General features: G+C 42.1%; 1 protein-coding gene across 7 annotated transcripts in view; it reads right to left on the bottom strand.

Moving 5' to 3' along the window:
* The window catches only part of kmt2cb (lysine (K)-specific methyltransferase 2Cb), a 70,507-nt gene that overhangs the window by 39,063 nt on the left and 15,397 nt on the right, over window positions 1-16,047 (bottom strand). For 6 of the 7 annotated variants that reach the window (XM_078263857.1, XM_078263858.1, XM_078263859.1 and 3 more), the window contains exons 4-12: window positions 15,306-15,453; window positions 12,314-12,520; window positions 10,798-10,907; window positions 10,488-10,597; window positions 9,756-9,918; window positions 9,418-9,589; window positions 7,800-7,914; window positions 4,750-4,925; window positions 4,178-4,551 (exon numbers count right to left, since the gene is read on the bottom strand). In XM_078263857.1, the coding sequence (XP_078119983.1) occupies window positions 4,178-4,551; window positions 4,750-4,925; window positions 7,800-7,914; window positions 9,418-9,589; window positions 9,756-9,918; window positions 10,488-10,597; window positions 10,798-10,907; window positions 12,314-12,520; window positions 15,306-15,453 (1,575 nt within the window). The remainder of the gene's footprint in view (window positions 1-4,177; window positions 4,552-4,749; window positions 4,926-7,799; window positions 7,915-9,417; window positions 9,590-9,755; window positions 9,919-10,487; window positions 10,598-10,797; window positions 10,908-12,313; window positions 12,521-15,305; window positions 15,454-16,047) is intronic. The other variant, XM_078263860.1, reaches the window with a different exon arrangement.

Genomic DNA, 16,047 nt, shown 5'->3' with positions numbered 1-16,047 from the left:
TAAAGATAAAGTGGTAAGGGAATAAAGAAAATGGGATATGGGAAAATATTGGGCTTGGATACCCGGCAGTCAAACTGATTGAGAGAAAGAGACATTTCTGCTTGCATCAATACTATCCACCCATTATTTCAAATCTAAATGGTAAAACCAACACGACTATACAATAATGGGAATCCCCAAGTCGAGGAAAGTCTTCTCCCTTTAGAAAAACCACTGAACCACTAAAACCTTGTGTTGCAGATCACCAATGATCTCTTCAGCCAACAAATGGAAAAGGGAATTCTTTAATGGTTCAATATACATTATATGTGGATTTAACATTATGTCATGTTGCATTAGCCTTAAAAAGGATGTGACAGACTGTTACTGAAAAGGAGTGGCTTTCAAGCAACAAGCAGTCACAATGCATATAAAGACAACGTGGCAAGCCTTTATACGCTTCATACACTATTTTAGTATTAATCTAGTGTCTTCTACCCTCTCTCTCCATTCGGTTTTGTAGTGTCTCCTATCCTGACTCTCCATTTGATTTTGTATTTAAACATCAATGCATTTGACTAGTCTGGTATGAATAGAACTAGTCATTCCTGGCTATCAGGCATCCACACATCGAGCCAATATTCTGCCAGACAGCCTCTGACCGTACAGATAGCCTAGTCTTAACGAGGCACCCACTATTTCAATCCACAAGTTCCCATGTCACACTGATCCTGACACACACATGCACCTGCTAAGCATCTCTGCCAGGGAAGGGAGTAACCATGACAACCAACATCCCAGGGACTGTGTGCTCTGGGCTCATGACTGTGCAGCTTGCAGGTGCTCATCCGGTGCCGATGCCAGAAAGTCAATTAGGAGATGGGCCTCCAACCATCTCCAGCCTTCAACTATTGACCAAGCTGAACACACATTCTCATTCATATTAACACCCTGCTTCCTATATCTCCTACAGTGAATAAGGTGATGGTTAAGATAAATACACGGCTTTGATTGCAGCAGAGGCCATAAGTCAGGTCTAACTTGCAGTCAAGGAATGGATCTAACAGCATCTGTCAGTTGAGTCACAGTAAGCCTGCTGTTAAACCATGAGTGGTGGAGAATCCTGGCAGGTGATAAACAGCTCTGGTTAAGGACTTTAATTACATTACATGTGCACATGGTTGGCAGCATAGTCATTATCTCACATAACAAAGTTAAAAAGTAAGTAAAAGAAATCCACAAATATTTAAGTAAACTTCAATTACATTTCCTACTCTTATTTGGGACAGGGATATCAAATACACTGCAAAAAAAGAAAGTAACATTTTAAACGTTAGTCTAATAGGCATCGACCCAAAATCCCAGAGAGTAGAGAGCATTATGAAATGTGTATTGAAAAAAAACACAACTGGTCAAATCTGTCTTATTTTGAGGTGCTCAACATAAACCTCCTAAAGCTTCTCTTACATCAATACACAAATCACGTCTTTAAAACTACAGTGGGGGAAGCATCGCCTTGCCAGCTAAATGCAACGATGAAGCGGCTCATGACCACAGGAAAAACCTAGTAAAGTAAGTAGTAAAGTGAGAGCACATGTGCATGCGGAGCAAGCAAACTGTGTGAGCAGTCATGAATGAGCAAGTGTAGCTCCAAGGCAGGTTTGCAGACAGGGGATCTAATATCATCACCATCGTGCTACTTCTAGCTAGTCTCTCCTGCCAGTGGAGTCTGCTGTCTAGACAGAGTGGGCAACATAGGTACCACTGGCATCCCCAGCTCACCCTTATTTTTCCTGATACTCCACTCCACTGCTGGCAGAACTCGCATGGAGTGGAGAAGCAGCCCTGAGCTTCATACAGGCAGACAACAGCAGCACGTAACTCAAGGTGCTGGTACAGCTTGCACCACAATGAATCACCTATGTTGCTACGGAAGGGTTTTATTATGGTGCTTCTTCTACTAAATAACATCTAGCTAGATAAGCTCAAAAAACCCTTGGGTTGGAGTTCGATTCAGGTCCCAAGTCTCCCTATTGGTTGTAACTGTCACACACAACTCCAAGTCAAATTTAAGGGTGATTAGCAGTGTGAGCAGCCGACTCAAGTGCCCATCACTGCCGTTGTACTATGTAGTTTTACTTAACTACGCATTAAAGTAGGGGTGGCACGGATCACAAAACCCACGGTTCGGTTCGTATCACGGTTTTAGGGTCACGGTTTTCGGTTCTGTACGGTTCTTGTTATTTCTTTTAATCTTTAACACACTGGAAATATACTTCAGCATATGATATTTAGCTTAATTATCCACAATATAGGATACAGTATTAAAAAATAGTTATATCATGTAATCATGCACAAACTGAATTTGACTTGACTTTAAGCTAATTATTGGGACCATCTCTGAGGAAAGCTAGCTGAGATGTTGATACAGCAAGAGGGAAGACATTGATGATTTCAACAAGCTTTTAATTTATTTGGCAAAAAAAAGAGAATGTGTATTGCCATCTACAGGAACTTATCTGCCTTTTTAGCACACAAAGATTGAAATATTACAGAATATCAATTGAAATAACTTGCATTTATCAAACTGCCAACTTCAGTTTAGCTCTTACAAAAATTGTATCCTTTAAAAGAAAAAGAGAAGAACTCTTAAAGCTCCATCTTTTGAATAAGTCAGAATATGTTAAACATAAAAAAGTTGCGATTTTCTTTTGTATAGTTCTTTAAAAATAAAAAGGAAACTCGTTTTGGGGAGAATAAAATTACTCTAGGCTGAGTTTTCCTAGTAACCAAAAAGGCTCAGGATGCTGCAAATGTTGGTATAATATGAAAATGGCTGGTGGATTTAAGACAAAAAATAATAATTTATGAATGAATCAAATTTGAACATGTATGTCAGTGGCTTGTTGATCTTTACATTGTTAGTTCATTTCCTATCCTGGCCTGGGCTGGGACACACATTCATACGGTTTGATAAAGTAGTGACTTTAACTTATCATTGCACTTACAATAACGAGCGTAGCTGTCCTCAATTTAGGTCATCTTGTACGTCTCATCTTCGTTTTTTCCTGCATCCGCCATGTGTGATTGAGAGTGTGTGTGTGTGTGTGTGTGTGTGTGTGTGTGTATGTGTATGTGTGTGTGTGTGTGTGTGTGTGTGTGTATGTGTGTATGTGTGTGTGTGTATGTGTGTGTGTGTGTGTGTGCGTGTGCGCGCACGCCCGTCGCGGGGGGAACTGAGCAGCACCCCCGCCCGCTGCAGAGAGCCGACAGGATTGAAACAGTCCGCTTCAGCGGCTTTAGAGTGAAAAAAAACTGCAGCGTAAATTGATGTTAAAATGTATACAGGTTGGTAGGACGGTCTAAAATGTTTTGTACGGCCTTTCGTTGTACGTTTTGTTGGTAACTTGTCCACACCTCTTCTTTCGCGCGAAAGGGAACCACACTGTCTGAAGTCACATACGGTCACCTGACGGGCACGAGGATACATCACGCTCTGAACCGAGACAAGCGGACCGAACGGTTCGGATGTTTTTATGTGAACCGTGCCACCCCTACATTAAAGAAAAAAGAAAAAGAAAAAAAATGCACTCTCACGTATCAATTTCTCATTTATATAGACTGACAGCACAAGCTACAGCCTCAGGAGACAGGAGGGAGAAACAAAGTACTTCTAATTTTCAAAACACAGTTACAAAGACAAAAGAGTCTCTTTAATCTGTAACTAGTAGGACGCCATCTGGTTATTGGGGAGTCCTGAGAAAATCATCCACATAAAAGAGGGAGTGTTTCACTCTGTTCTTAGCCCAAACAACTCCTAATGCTTTCATCTGCCAACAACTCAGACTTTCAAAACTTCATCAGCGCTGACACTACAGCCCAGTTTCATGTTGCAGGGCCCAAACTTTAAACTGCTTCTGCATGGCTAGAGGCTGAGTGAATGAACCCTCAACTACAAAGATTCTCTTTCATTTTTTAATTGTATGACCTGGTGCTTGTGTGTATGATTTTGTATAATCAAAAGAGTTACATTCCTTGGCCTGTCCTTGCAATAACAAGCAATGATTAATATGCTGATAAAACAGATTTGATTTTTAAGGAGGGGCACTTGGGGCATTGAGGAAAATAAAGACTTCAAGATTTAAAGATAAAACAAGGAAAGAAGTCAGAGCAGTTATCTTCCTGTGTTTAATCTAACCTTTTTGGAACAAAGACCCACCAGGCTTCTGGGCTGACGTGGCCAGCATCTCCTCCTGGACGGTAGCCTGAACAGGCTCTGGATCCGAGTGCAATGGAACAGCAAGTAATTCCGGTTTGGGGTCATTGTGCATTTCAGGAGGCCGATGAGTGCCAGGTTCTAGGTCCGTGTGCTTTTGAGCCAGCTGTAGACCAGTCTCAGAGTCTGTGTGCATGGAGGCTGGCTGAGGGCTGAGCTCTGGGCCGGTGTCCATATCCTCTGCCTGTAGCGCCTGCTCTGCAGCAGGAGACTTGCAGTTGGAACAAACATAGTCCTCTCTGGGGTGGATTTCTGCTTGGCCTGAGTTCTGACGCTCGCACTCCAGGTGTAGCCATCTGAAAGGAGGGCAAAGGAATTTTAAGGGATTGTTCGACAGGGATCTCTGTGAAATATTAAAATGTGACATATTTATTACTGAGGTTTTACTAGTGTTTCCTTACTGTTACCAGGGAACATACAATTGCTACAGGAATAAAACAAGGACAAAAAGTGTTGCGGTTTAAGTATTTAAGTTAAAGACAAATGCTCCTTACCTCTTACAAGTCTGGCAGAAGACTAAGTCTTTGTGATGCTCAGGGTCCAGGATGCAGGCGCACATAGAACAGCACAGAGCAGGGTCCTGGTTTTGGACGCAGTTTTCACACAGCAAGCTGGTGTGGTGCCATTGCACGCTGGTTCGTGTTCCACACTGGATGCATACTCTACAGTTCTGAGGAGCAATAGGAGTAATATGTCTCTCAGTCTCAATACGATTAGAATACAGCATGGAATCTGTCCAGGCCCACAGCGAATGGGAGTATCTTTAAGACCGTAACTCTTTTCCAGCTAAACATATGAGGTAGAGCTGGGGAATATGACTAAAAAATAACATCAATATTTTTAGGCCCTGATGAAATGGATTTACAAGGCAGTTTTCTAATCAGACAGATCATCTAGACTAACCAGTTTTTAATAAATGCCAAAAAGAATAAAACTTTTAAAGCATTGGCATTAAATGCATTAGGTTCTGGCTACATAGCTGCACAACATTTGGCTTCTATTTCAGCAGAATGCCTCTTAAGTGCAAACATATTCAGCTTTCAAGCTAAATTTAATAGGTTTATACAATTTAAGGTAGGGCTACTTTAGGCTAAATATACTCTATGGAGCTATATTATGAATGCAAAAATATAAAAACAAATATTGGATAGGGCTTGTTAGACACTCAATACTAAAGCAATCTCATTGGGATCTGGAAAAGGGACATTTTAAGATTGTAAGAGGAAAAAACAGAAATTTTACATAGCAAAAGGTTGTCTCCAACTGTTCTTGCCTATTTTCCACAAGACACGGTCACAAAGCTTGAAAAGTGTAACAGCACGTACTTTTTCTCAGCAATTTAGTAACTTTGCAGCTTAGTAGACTGGCTAGCCATTCAGCTTGAGTAAGCCTTTGGGCTCTATCTTGCACCTGGCGCAGCGCAGTACAAAGCCCGACGCAAGTGTCTTTGCTAGTTGAAGACCGACGCAGTTGTCAATTTCCCGTCCAGCGCCCGCGTCGTTTAAATAGCAAATGCACCTGCGCCCATCTTTGCGCCAAAGGGCGTGCTGGTCTTACGGTGCAAATCCGCCATCATAACAGCAATGCGCCAAGGTACAAACACACCTGGCTTTTAAAGAGAATGGGCAATGACACTCTGATTGGTTTAGTGCATGTTACGCCCAAAACACACTATGAATTAATGAAAACTAAGTACTAAGTACAACAACTAGTACAACTAAGTACAACCCTTTTGAACCCCTTTTAGATCGTTAAAATAGGGCCCTTTGTCTCAAGCTTAGCCTGCCATTCTGGTGCTCATACATGATAGAGGAACTTGACAGAGCATTGAAACTAAACAACAACAATTATTGATTGCTACTTCAGTCAGACATTTGCACTCAGAACGAAACTACCATTTGAGTGGGGACAGGGGTTGGTGGCAGGCTGAGTCAGACAGTGAAGCCAAATGTGAAGACCTTTAACCACCTTCTGGCTCTATTGCCACCACCTTCTCAGACCACTGCAGGAAACTGGTTGGTGTGTTAACCAGCTGCCTGAGTGACAAGCACAACATTTACTCTGCTGGAGGATGATGGGCGGGGCTGCACTGAGGGATGCGTGCGATTAAAACACACACACACACACACACACACACACACACACACACACACACACACAGTGTTATCTTACGGCACTGAGGCTGAACTGAAGCCTTTAAAACAGGGGTCATCAACTACATTTTTCCAAGGGCCAGAATTTTTCTAAGCAGACACTCTGGGGGCCAGACTTTCAAATAAAGAAAATAAAATGAATTTATACCTAATACGCATATTCTTGTTCGAAATGTTCACTTTCTTGCTGAATTAATGCTATACATGGTTGTAGTATGCAGCGTCCTGATTGGTGGAAAATGCTTGCAGAAAGAAACGGCTGTTGTCAGGTAAGAATGTCACTGTCAAAGAGGCTGAAGCGAAAAGTTGACGTGGAAAAGCCCAGTTTTAATGATGAATGGACAGATAAGCAGGCTATGCATTCGTCATGTTTGCCTCATTTGCAATGAAACGATGTTGTTGCAAAATAATACAACCATCATCATCAAGAATGAAGAACGCAAACATAATGGTCGCGTCATTCACGTGCATATTAAGTAGCCACATGTATCTGTTTTGGTCTTAATACATCCATTGATTTACCGCTCCAGCGGAGAGGATGGGTCGCTCAGCCAGCAGTTAAGTTCATAAGAATTTGTCAAAATTTCAAGATTCCCGGCAAACTAAGAAACAGTTAGACTACAAACCGACAGCTTTTGTTTTAGCTTGTTTGTAAAAATTCTCTATTTGCAGAGTAGGCTAGAGCTGTGTTTGCGTAAAACAGCGCGGTGGACAAGAGTGGACTGAGCAGACAGAGCCGATTGAAATATGCTTTCTACATGTTTATGCCGGTCTACACAGGTGAGTGCATTGATAAGTATTGACTTTTTACTCACAAAAGGTTTTATTGTAGCCTACTTACAGTAACGAGACTAGCGCGGCCCATAATCCCGGCGTGTGAATAGAGATGCAAATACAGGGGGCTGGGTTTGTGCTCTACCTGTGTAGTGTTACCTGCTGTGAATGCTTGAAATGCTAAATAACAGAACGCATTTTTTTTCTCTTTACATTTTCTGAATTCGTGATTATTCTGCGGGCCAGACTAAAAGCTTTGGCGGGCCGGATCTGGCCCGCGGGCCGCCAGTTGACGATGGCTACTTTAAAAGATCAGCTGGTGTAAGTCATTTCTTAACCACAGGAAGTACAAATACAAACCACGAAAAAGTCATATTATCATGGGTGGTAGACACTTTACTCTGTGCCAGAGCAAAGATTCATATCTTGAATATTTTCCATTGAATATTAATGCCCACACACATTGGGGATTTCATGTTGCAGTTTGCTGCAAAATTATACCTGGGGGAAACAATAGGTTGGCACTTCAATAGTAAAGTAACTCTAAAATATGTTTACATACCAGTCAGATTAAACCTTATTTTAGGCCATCCAGAATCACATGAGGTCTTTCCTACCTTACATCTCCATCCGTTGGTGGGAAGAGTGTCTATAGCAGGTTGTAGACAGAAGGTATGGTAGCCTTTGTCACACATGTCACACACCAGCATTTTACTGTCCTCTCCTGGGTTCCTACAAAGAAGGAGAGAGAAGGTTGTATGAAATGGGACAGCATAGGACATTGATATACTGCACATAAATAGCAAAAACCTACGCAGATACACATCGATGAAGTTTTCGTCTTTAGGAGGTTTCCTAAACAATGGTTGTTTTTTTTCTATAATGCTTTAGTTCACAGTTGAGCACTTGCTTACCTTTGATTTTTTAAAATCAGGTGTACATTTTTGAGACTTTGTTTGAAGTGATCTGTTGATACTGGATCTCAGTGTTATGGCAAATATCAATTCCATTAGTTATCATGTTAATGAATGAATGAATTAATTAATCAGAATAGAAAACCAGCCTTATCCTGCCATAGCTACAAGTAATATGTGCGGTCTATTCTTATTTTTCAGAAAATAGATTTTTTTGTTTTAGTGCATTTCTTGTCAACACTTAAATGTTGTACTTTCACACAACCCAAAAAATACAATAGTAATTCATAATAAAAATACTACTTTTGCCAGACCAGCTGGACAACTGGCTGAGCACACTAACTGACTACCCATTGTTGATAAACACATGCACAAGATAAGGCCTTCAGCACCGAGTAGGCGAGGACATGCAACAAGTTGTCCTGATCTGTTGCATTCTGAGCCGGCGCAATTACCTGTGGAGGACATTCATTTACCTTGTTATACATTTAATTAGTAAGGTTTTATTATTTATTTATGTCAGTATTTTGTTTAACTTTAATATATAATGGTATATAGCCAGCAATGTAATGTTTTTATAGTTGCTAAAGATGGCAAATATAGATTGTTTACAAAACTTTTATAGGAATGATTCATTGTAGTTCATCAGAAGGGTAAATGCAATACTGTATTGTCATAGTTAACACAAACAAAGTAGTGCTTGCTCCTGCTGAAATTATAGTATGCTAAAGTATTAGCCCAGCTGATATACAGTAGCTTAGAGCGTATAGCTATGTGTCACAATGTGTTGGTGTGTACATCTCTAATTGTATGGTTGGCAAGGAGTAAGGACAAATAATTAGTTGTGGCCTTTTCCTGACCAACATTGGATGAATTTTTATTATTTATACCCCTATAAATACAGGTAAGCTTAAAGATTGGTATAACATCCACAATAAAAGTTATTTTTATGCACAGGCAATGACAAAAGGATTTGTGTTGTCAAACCTTAATAATTTGAAGGAATCCGTAAAATGGGTACAAGAATGTCTATGTAAAACGTAAAAGACAGCTCAACGGACAGTGTTCCCCTAAGGCAAACAAGCCTGGTTGCTAGCAGAGCTCCCGTGCTGTTTAAATAAGGTCAGAAGTTACAAGACTGAGCTTCAGGGTACAACATCTAGTTAGCTCCTCACAAACCACAGAGGTAAACAAACCAGCAGTAGGCACCATGCATGTTAGCTATAGAGAAAGTTAGTAACACGAAAAGTGAAAGAAGATAGAGAGGACAAAAACATTCAGTCTGAGATACATTATTTAGGCGAATGGGAAGGTGACTCACTTGCATGTCAGGCAGATTTTGCACTCGGGGCACTGCCAACCTGCCCTCCTTAGAGGGGTCACCGCCATGTCCAAGCACATCCCATGGTAATGCTGACCACAACTGGTGCAGAAGAGCTGGTCCAGTAGGTCCCCTGGGCTATCACATAGCGCGCAATGTACATCATCTACAACTATGGGCAGAAAAATGAAAGAAACAGGATTTATGTCAGGAAAATCAGTGAGACAATCTTATATCAGACAGTACAGTTGATACAATGTAATTTCGTCAAATTTCTATTTTTCACTTAAGTAAATCATTTTACTATTGCTGTATGTATTCAAAACTACTTGACTTACATTTGTGAATGGCCAGTTCAATGTGTTCTGGGCAGAGGAGCGAGAGACTCCTGATATCCTGAAAAGTCCCAGCTGCCCCCGCACAGGGGAAATGGTAGAGTTGAGCACATCCTTCAGCACAGCACTTGACGGATGCTCCAAGGCGCTTACAGTATGCACAGTGCTGCAGAGAAAGAGAGATCCCAAAATATGTCTAAAATGTCTTTATCCACAACTTAAATTCATTAATGGGCAAGCCAACAACAAACTCCAAAACATTTTTTATGACTGACTTAGCTTATATAAAGACAGTGCTTGATCCTTTAATGTCCCTTTGGAAAAATAGTCATCTGGCTTAGAGAAGACCTCTGTTTAAACCCCTGATCACATTCATGCCAGAACATCATCCATTCCCTATTCCTCTCAGTTCTATGAGTGTGCACTAATAGCCACTCTGGAGATCAAGTGCAAGACTTGCTGATGGGCTACACGTCCAATGGGCAGCAAACGCAATTGGAGAGCTGTGCCACTGCTAACACTAGGAGCTAAGCTGCCAGGAGAGCTCAGCGCTGTTGAGTGGCGTGACCTTTTCCATTTCACAGCTGAGAGATCCACGCTGCCGGGCCGACCTTTACCAGCCAGTCTGATCCATCAGCTTTGCTGTGCCTCACTGAAGCAGTCCCTCCCTGCTGCCCCAACACATTACGATGGTGTTAACACCTATTAGTCCATGGATGTTCTCCCCTGACTCACCTTTGTGCTCCCTGAGTCAATGGCTCTGTCCACATTAAGCAGAGATTGTCCCTCGCCCTCACAAACACCTTCGGACCACAAGGCACAACTCTGATGTGCCCAGCATTGCCCTGAAATTTCAAGACATATAAAAGGTGCTTCTTATTAAGGATGTGATAACAAAAAGTTAGAATCTAATTCATATCTGGTGCAGATTATGCATCAACGTATTGAGCTTTTACAGATAATGCATTCATGAAAAATGTTAACTTTCCATTAAAAGTGCCATCAATGCTTAGTAAAATGGAGTAAAAATGTTTATTGGTCTTACCTGACTCGAAGAGAGACTGGACGTTAAAATCTTCTGGAAGGCCGACATGAGAAAGTTCATCCCAAAATCGACTGGCTGGGTCTGGTTCTTCCTCGCAGCTTTCAGACCCACTGGAACAAAAGAAGAGGTTTGCAGAAAAAGCAGGTCAGCACAATTTTTCTTTGTTTTCTTTATTATAAAAGAGGACAGCTAGAATATTTGAGACACAGAAGGACAGACAGTCAATTTAGGAATGAATCGAGAGTAGAGCCATTGAGGTAGAGGACGATGTGCAGTTTTTACAAAAGCAGAGAGATGAAGACAGAGAGAATGAGCTGGGGGAAAAATGTTAGAGAGCAAATAAAAAGCTGTGGGGGAGGAGGGAGAGGAGGAGGAGGAGGAGGAGGAAGAGGGCCATCTTGTTTGGCGTGTGCACAAGAGGCTGGCTGTTCTGTCTCATGAAATCTGTTGAAAAGGATGCGTTTCCCCGAGTCCCTGGCTTGAACTAGTGAGCTGCATAGCATGCGGAAAATGTGGAGAGGGAGCATTAGCATTTAAAAAGGACCTTAGTTCCAGTAAACAAACCAACGGCCAAAATCAAGAGACTGGTTTCTGGAAGCATGATGGCACACTCATGACACAGCCTTGACAGCTTATTGTTTACAGCCAAAGTTTCATCACCTCATTATGAAATGATCTTCTCCCACCTCCTCACATTTTCACAGTTTTGCCCTTTGTCTATCCTCTCTGCTTCCCTGACAAATAAAGAATTTATCCTGCTGCCCTGTGCTCCCTCCTGTGCCTCTGTGTGGCAAAACCAAGTTCTGTCCCCAATGACCAATCACACAGCAGCAACACCACCACAGCTTCTGGTTGACTTGGCAGGCGGCCAGACCCGTACTGCTCTCACTGCCCATTACGTCACTGGGAACCCAGAGAGACACCCAACTGCTTCCAAAGGACCAAAACAAATTAGGCAGCAGTCCAAAAGAGACCGAGGAGGGTCTTTTGTTGGAACAGTGTGCAAATATGTAGCGCTCCAGGAAAGGCTCATGTGCACCCTTCACCTGATGTGGCATCCCTGGGGCCTGTGGACACCAACTGCTAAGGCAAAGTAGTAATTTAGCCTTCAAATGTAAAACACAACCTGTTAACTGAGAGGGGCCCTTTAGGTTGTCTGGTCTGTGTGTTTGTATTGTGTGCATGCTCCTTTGTGTGAACCAGTTAGTGTGTAGGTAAATATGCATGTGTGGTTATTTATTAACCACCACAATTGTTTTCTTTGACCAGGATAATCCAGTGAGTATCAATACTGCTTTCCAGGGACAGGGTAAAAGGTAATTTCACCCAAAATAAATTAGACAAAAAAAAATCCAGAACACCCAAGTCACAAACATGTTATTACATTTGTTATTTCCCCATCGGTGTCCAGTTCAAATTTTCTTACTACAGGTACTCATCACAGATGACTTTACTATCCTGACCAACACTGACAGCCAAACCACTTGTGACAACGGTGTTAGCCGGGCCCACTTACTTCGTCTTTTCCCTCTGTCCTGAGGTGGTCTCTCTGGCCATTTTTGGCTGAGTGGTTTTATCACCATCACTGCTTTCGTTCGTTGAGCCTCCCCCACCCTTGTGGCTGAAGAGTGATTCAAGCTGAGGCGTGGTGCTGAATACTTGCAGATCCCCCTGACCCAGCAGGCTACGGCCACCGCAGTAACAGAAGGCACAGAGATGTTCACTGAAACAAAGAAAATGAGTGGTAGGGGTTGTTTAATTATATATACCTACTGTGACTTAATACAGCACCACGCATGTCTCCATGAATTAAGGCCTTCCTACTCTGGCAGCAGCAGCAGCATACTGCTTACCGGTATAAGCATGATGCCTACATTTGTGAGGCAAGCGCACAAACTGGCCACATTTCCACCTGGTATTAAAATCCGATCCGAGTGATTCGATCACAATTGGACAGCTCTAATTACGTGTGTCCCCACCTGGCGATAGAATGTGTCTTCAAATGCGTCTTGAATGACCACTTGTGATCAGATCTCACTTCCCCGCTCTATATGCAAATAAACATGTACATCATTTTGGTAGGCGGGTTGTGCGTTTGTGGTGTGCGTGTAAATTTCTGTTGTTATTCTCACATAAATCATACATTAGAAATGTGCGATGACTTATGAAAACACACTGCCTACAATTTGTCAGGCAGGAGAGAAAGAGGTTTTGAAAAATAGTTATTTTATGTTTCATGTTTGCTTATGCTTCATAATGATAGCTTTTAAATAACAAAATAACGGGGGGATTTTGTTGTGAAGAATTTATAGGAAATTAAACCGTTCCACCATTTACAGCCACTCTACCATTCAGGCTCGGCGGCTTCTAAATAGCAAAAGGAGAAGTTGCAACGTAAGAGGAGGGCTGTCTGTAGTAATATCCTACATATTCGTTAATTCGGGGAAGGTTTATGAAACTAAAAATAAGGTTATAACGGCGGTTGCCTTTTCCAGGTTGCACAGAGCTCCAGACAGCTGCGGATATAATAGCAGGCAGCACCGGAAACAAAAACTGCGGCACATCACCGATAGTATGAAAAAAAAGAGTTGTTGAGAACTTAAACAGGCGGGAAATGTTTATCACATTTTTAGAGGATGAGACGGACTTGTTAATAAGATCCCAGGAGATTCTGCTGGTGTGCCCTCCATCACCAACATCGATAGCAGAGACAGACCAAAAGATCGATTATAACCTTTAAAGGGGTGATAGAATGCAAAACCGATTTTACCTTGTCATAGTTGAATAACGACAGTTTGGTGGGTAAATAGGACATACATAGAACCTCAAAATCCCATTGGCATCCCTTTCCTCTGCAAATCTCACAATTTGAAACTGCCTCTGAAAATGGGCAAATCTCAACGAACCTCCTTATTTGGCTCTAGTCTCTACCTTTGTCACGCCCCAACATTTACATAGGCTACACCACTGACCTGAGATCAGGTAGTCTTCTGAATAGGTCGCGCAGATCTCAGAAATTGTATACATTGTTCATCTGCTATTTTATCACTAAATTCACTTCTGAGACTTTTTTTTTATGCGAGAAATCAACTATGTAGAGGTCAAATATGGGCCGGTTTACAAAAATTGATGGCTAATTGCAAATTTTGTCCGACTGTGTGTCGGAGTTCAGCGGCCGGTGCTGCCTGGGTTGCTGCCTCGCCACCCGGCCTGCCCTCCTTCACAGACCTCGGCCCGCCCTCCTCCACAGACCTTGGCCCGCTGTGAGCTAGATGGAGCGCCGTCGCGGCTGGCAGCCCATGGTGCTCCATACCCGCGCAAAGTCACCGTTTCTGGGTTACTGGATTACCAAACGCTGCTGCCCTGACAGAGCTCCAGGGCCTGCAGCTCGCTGCTCTCCCTCCCCTCTTCCTGCTAAATGGCCGGTGTGTGTGAGCGAGAGTGCGGTCAGCGAGCTTGTTTACGACCGCAATCTCTTACCACAGGTTCCAGTTAATCTTATATTGGATATGTGTGTTGAGTTATTTAAACAAATGATCGGGGAAATAAACACCTCTTGTCCGCGAATCTCATTGATAGAGCCCGCAGCTGGATGGAGCTCTATCAATGAGAGCTAGCTAGCCTCCTCCTAGACCTCTGAAATTCACAAAAATGCATTAAATTGAAATCGGACAAAAGTGTTAGCTAAGCTTTGTAAGACCTTAGGGTAGCTGTGATATACATGCCGTGACGAAATTCAAACTGTAAATATACTATAGCTATGCCGGCAGCCGGCCAGCTCCACAGAGCCCCGGTAGTCCAGTAACCCAGAAACGGAGACTTTGTCCTGGGTATGGAGCCCAGGCTTTCTCGTCAGACTGTGCAGAGCTCCTGGAGTCCGTCACGTCTTACCAAATTTGCAATTAGTCATAAATTTTCGTAAAGCGGCCCATATTTGAGCTTTATATAGTTCATTTCTCGCATAAAAAAGTCTCAGAAGTGAATTTAATAATGAAATAGCAGACAAACAATGTATAACTTTGCAGTGTCTGAAATATGAGACCTGCTGTCTCATCTCCAATGTATGTGTATGTGGTTTGCTCAAACCAGTCAGCGCGCAGCTTATCTAAATATTCATGAGCATACCATATTTGGAAGAAAATCTCTGGTTACAAATAGGGCCATATTCACAGGGTAGTTAAGGGCCCATAAAATAGCAGTCGGGCAATTTTCAGCCCAACCAATGTTACATACCCTATTAGGAGACCTTAAGGAACAGTGTGAAACACCCTATATAATCATTCTATCACCTCTTTAACAGTGGCACCTGGGAGGAGAGTGTTGGCTCTACCAGCTGATGACTCCATTTCAATTCATCCATGCATGTGTACACAGCAAGGCAAACAGCATGTCACATTGCTGGACATAAATGCTTATACATGTACACATAATAAACCCTTTGAGAAATGAACATCCTTGTGTGTGTGTTTTTTTTTAAACAGTTATGGGCAAAGTTTAATGTTTCAAACCTGCTATTGACTTCTCTACTAGCTGGGACAGATGGCCCTGCTGAATTCTCAGCTGGAGGGCTCTGTGGCAGAGGGAAAGAGGGCTTGTCCTCCTCTGGCACCTCAGTGGCCACCACTTCCACAGTTTCCACTGGCTGGATTGGTGTTTCTGGTGGTAACAAAAACATAAAAGAATCAGTTAGTCAGTAAGAAACAACTAAGCATTACATCTCTCCACAGCATTTATGAGCATTGCAGCCTATTCAACATTGGCCTCAATGCCATTAGCTGCTCTTCAATTCATTGCTAATTATGACTGTAAATTCAGCATGAAAGGTACAAGCTGTCATAGGGCAGGTTGATTGCATTCTAGTCAGTTTCCTCCAGGCCAAAAACAGCCTTTATTAGTGAGAAGGGTGGTAAAATATGGGGACGATATGTTAAAGCACGGATTACAGTAAACCCACTGGAAACATCAAGTTCTTGCACAGAATGGCATTAACAAAGGAGACAGGGGGGAAAAAACAAGAATCACAGATGCCAAAATGTTTTAAGAAATTGAGTTTAATATTAATGGGAAATATTATGCCTGAAATACAACTAAACTCAATCATTAACTCAATATTATGAGTGCTTTTGATCTAAATTACAAAAAAGGGCTCAATTCCCTGTGCTAATCATACAAAACAACTCCCAAAAGTATCTCTCACTGAGACTTTGGGCCATGCTGAATTTTTATTAACTTTTCATTGAAATGTAATTA

This window comes from Sander vitreus, chromosome 12 (assembly GCF_031162955.1).
Source record: "Sander vitreus isolate 19-12246 chromosome 12, sanVit1, whole genome shotgun sequence".
Lineage (NCBI taxonomy): Eukaryota > Metazoa > Chordata > Actinopteri > Perciformes > Percidae > Sander > Sander vitreus.
This window is presented reverse-complemented; position numbering and strand designations above follow the sequence as displayed.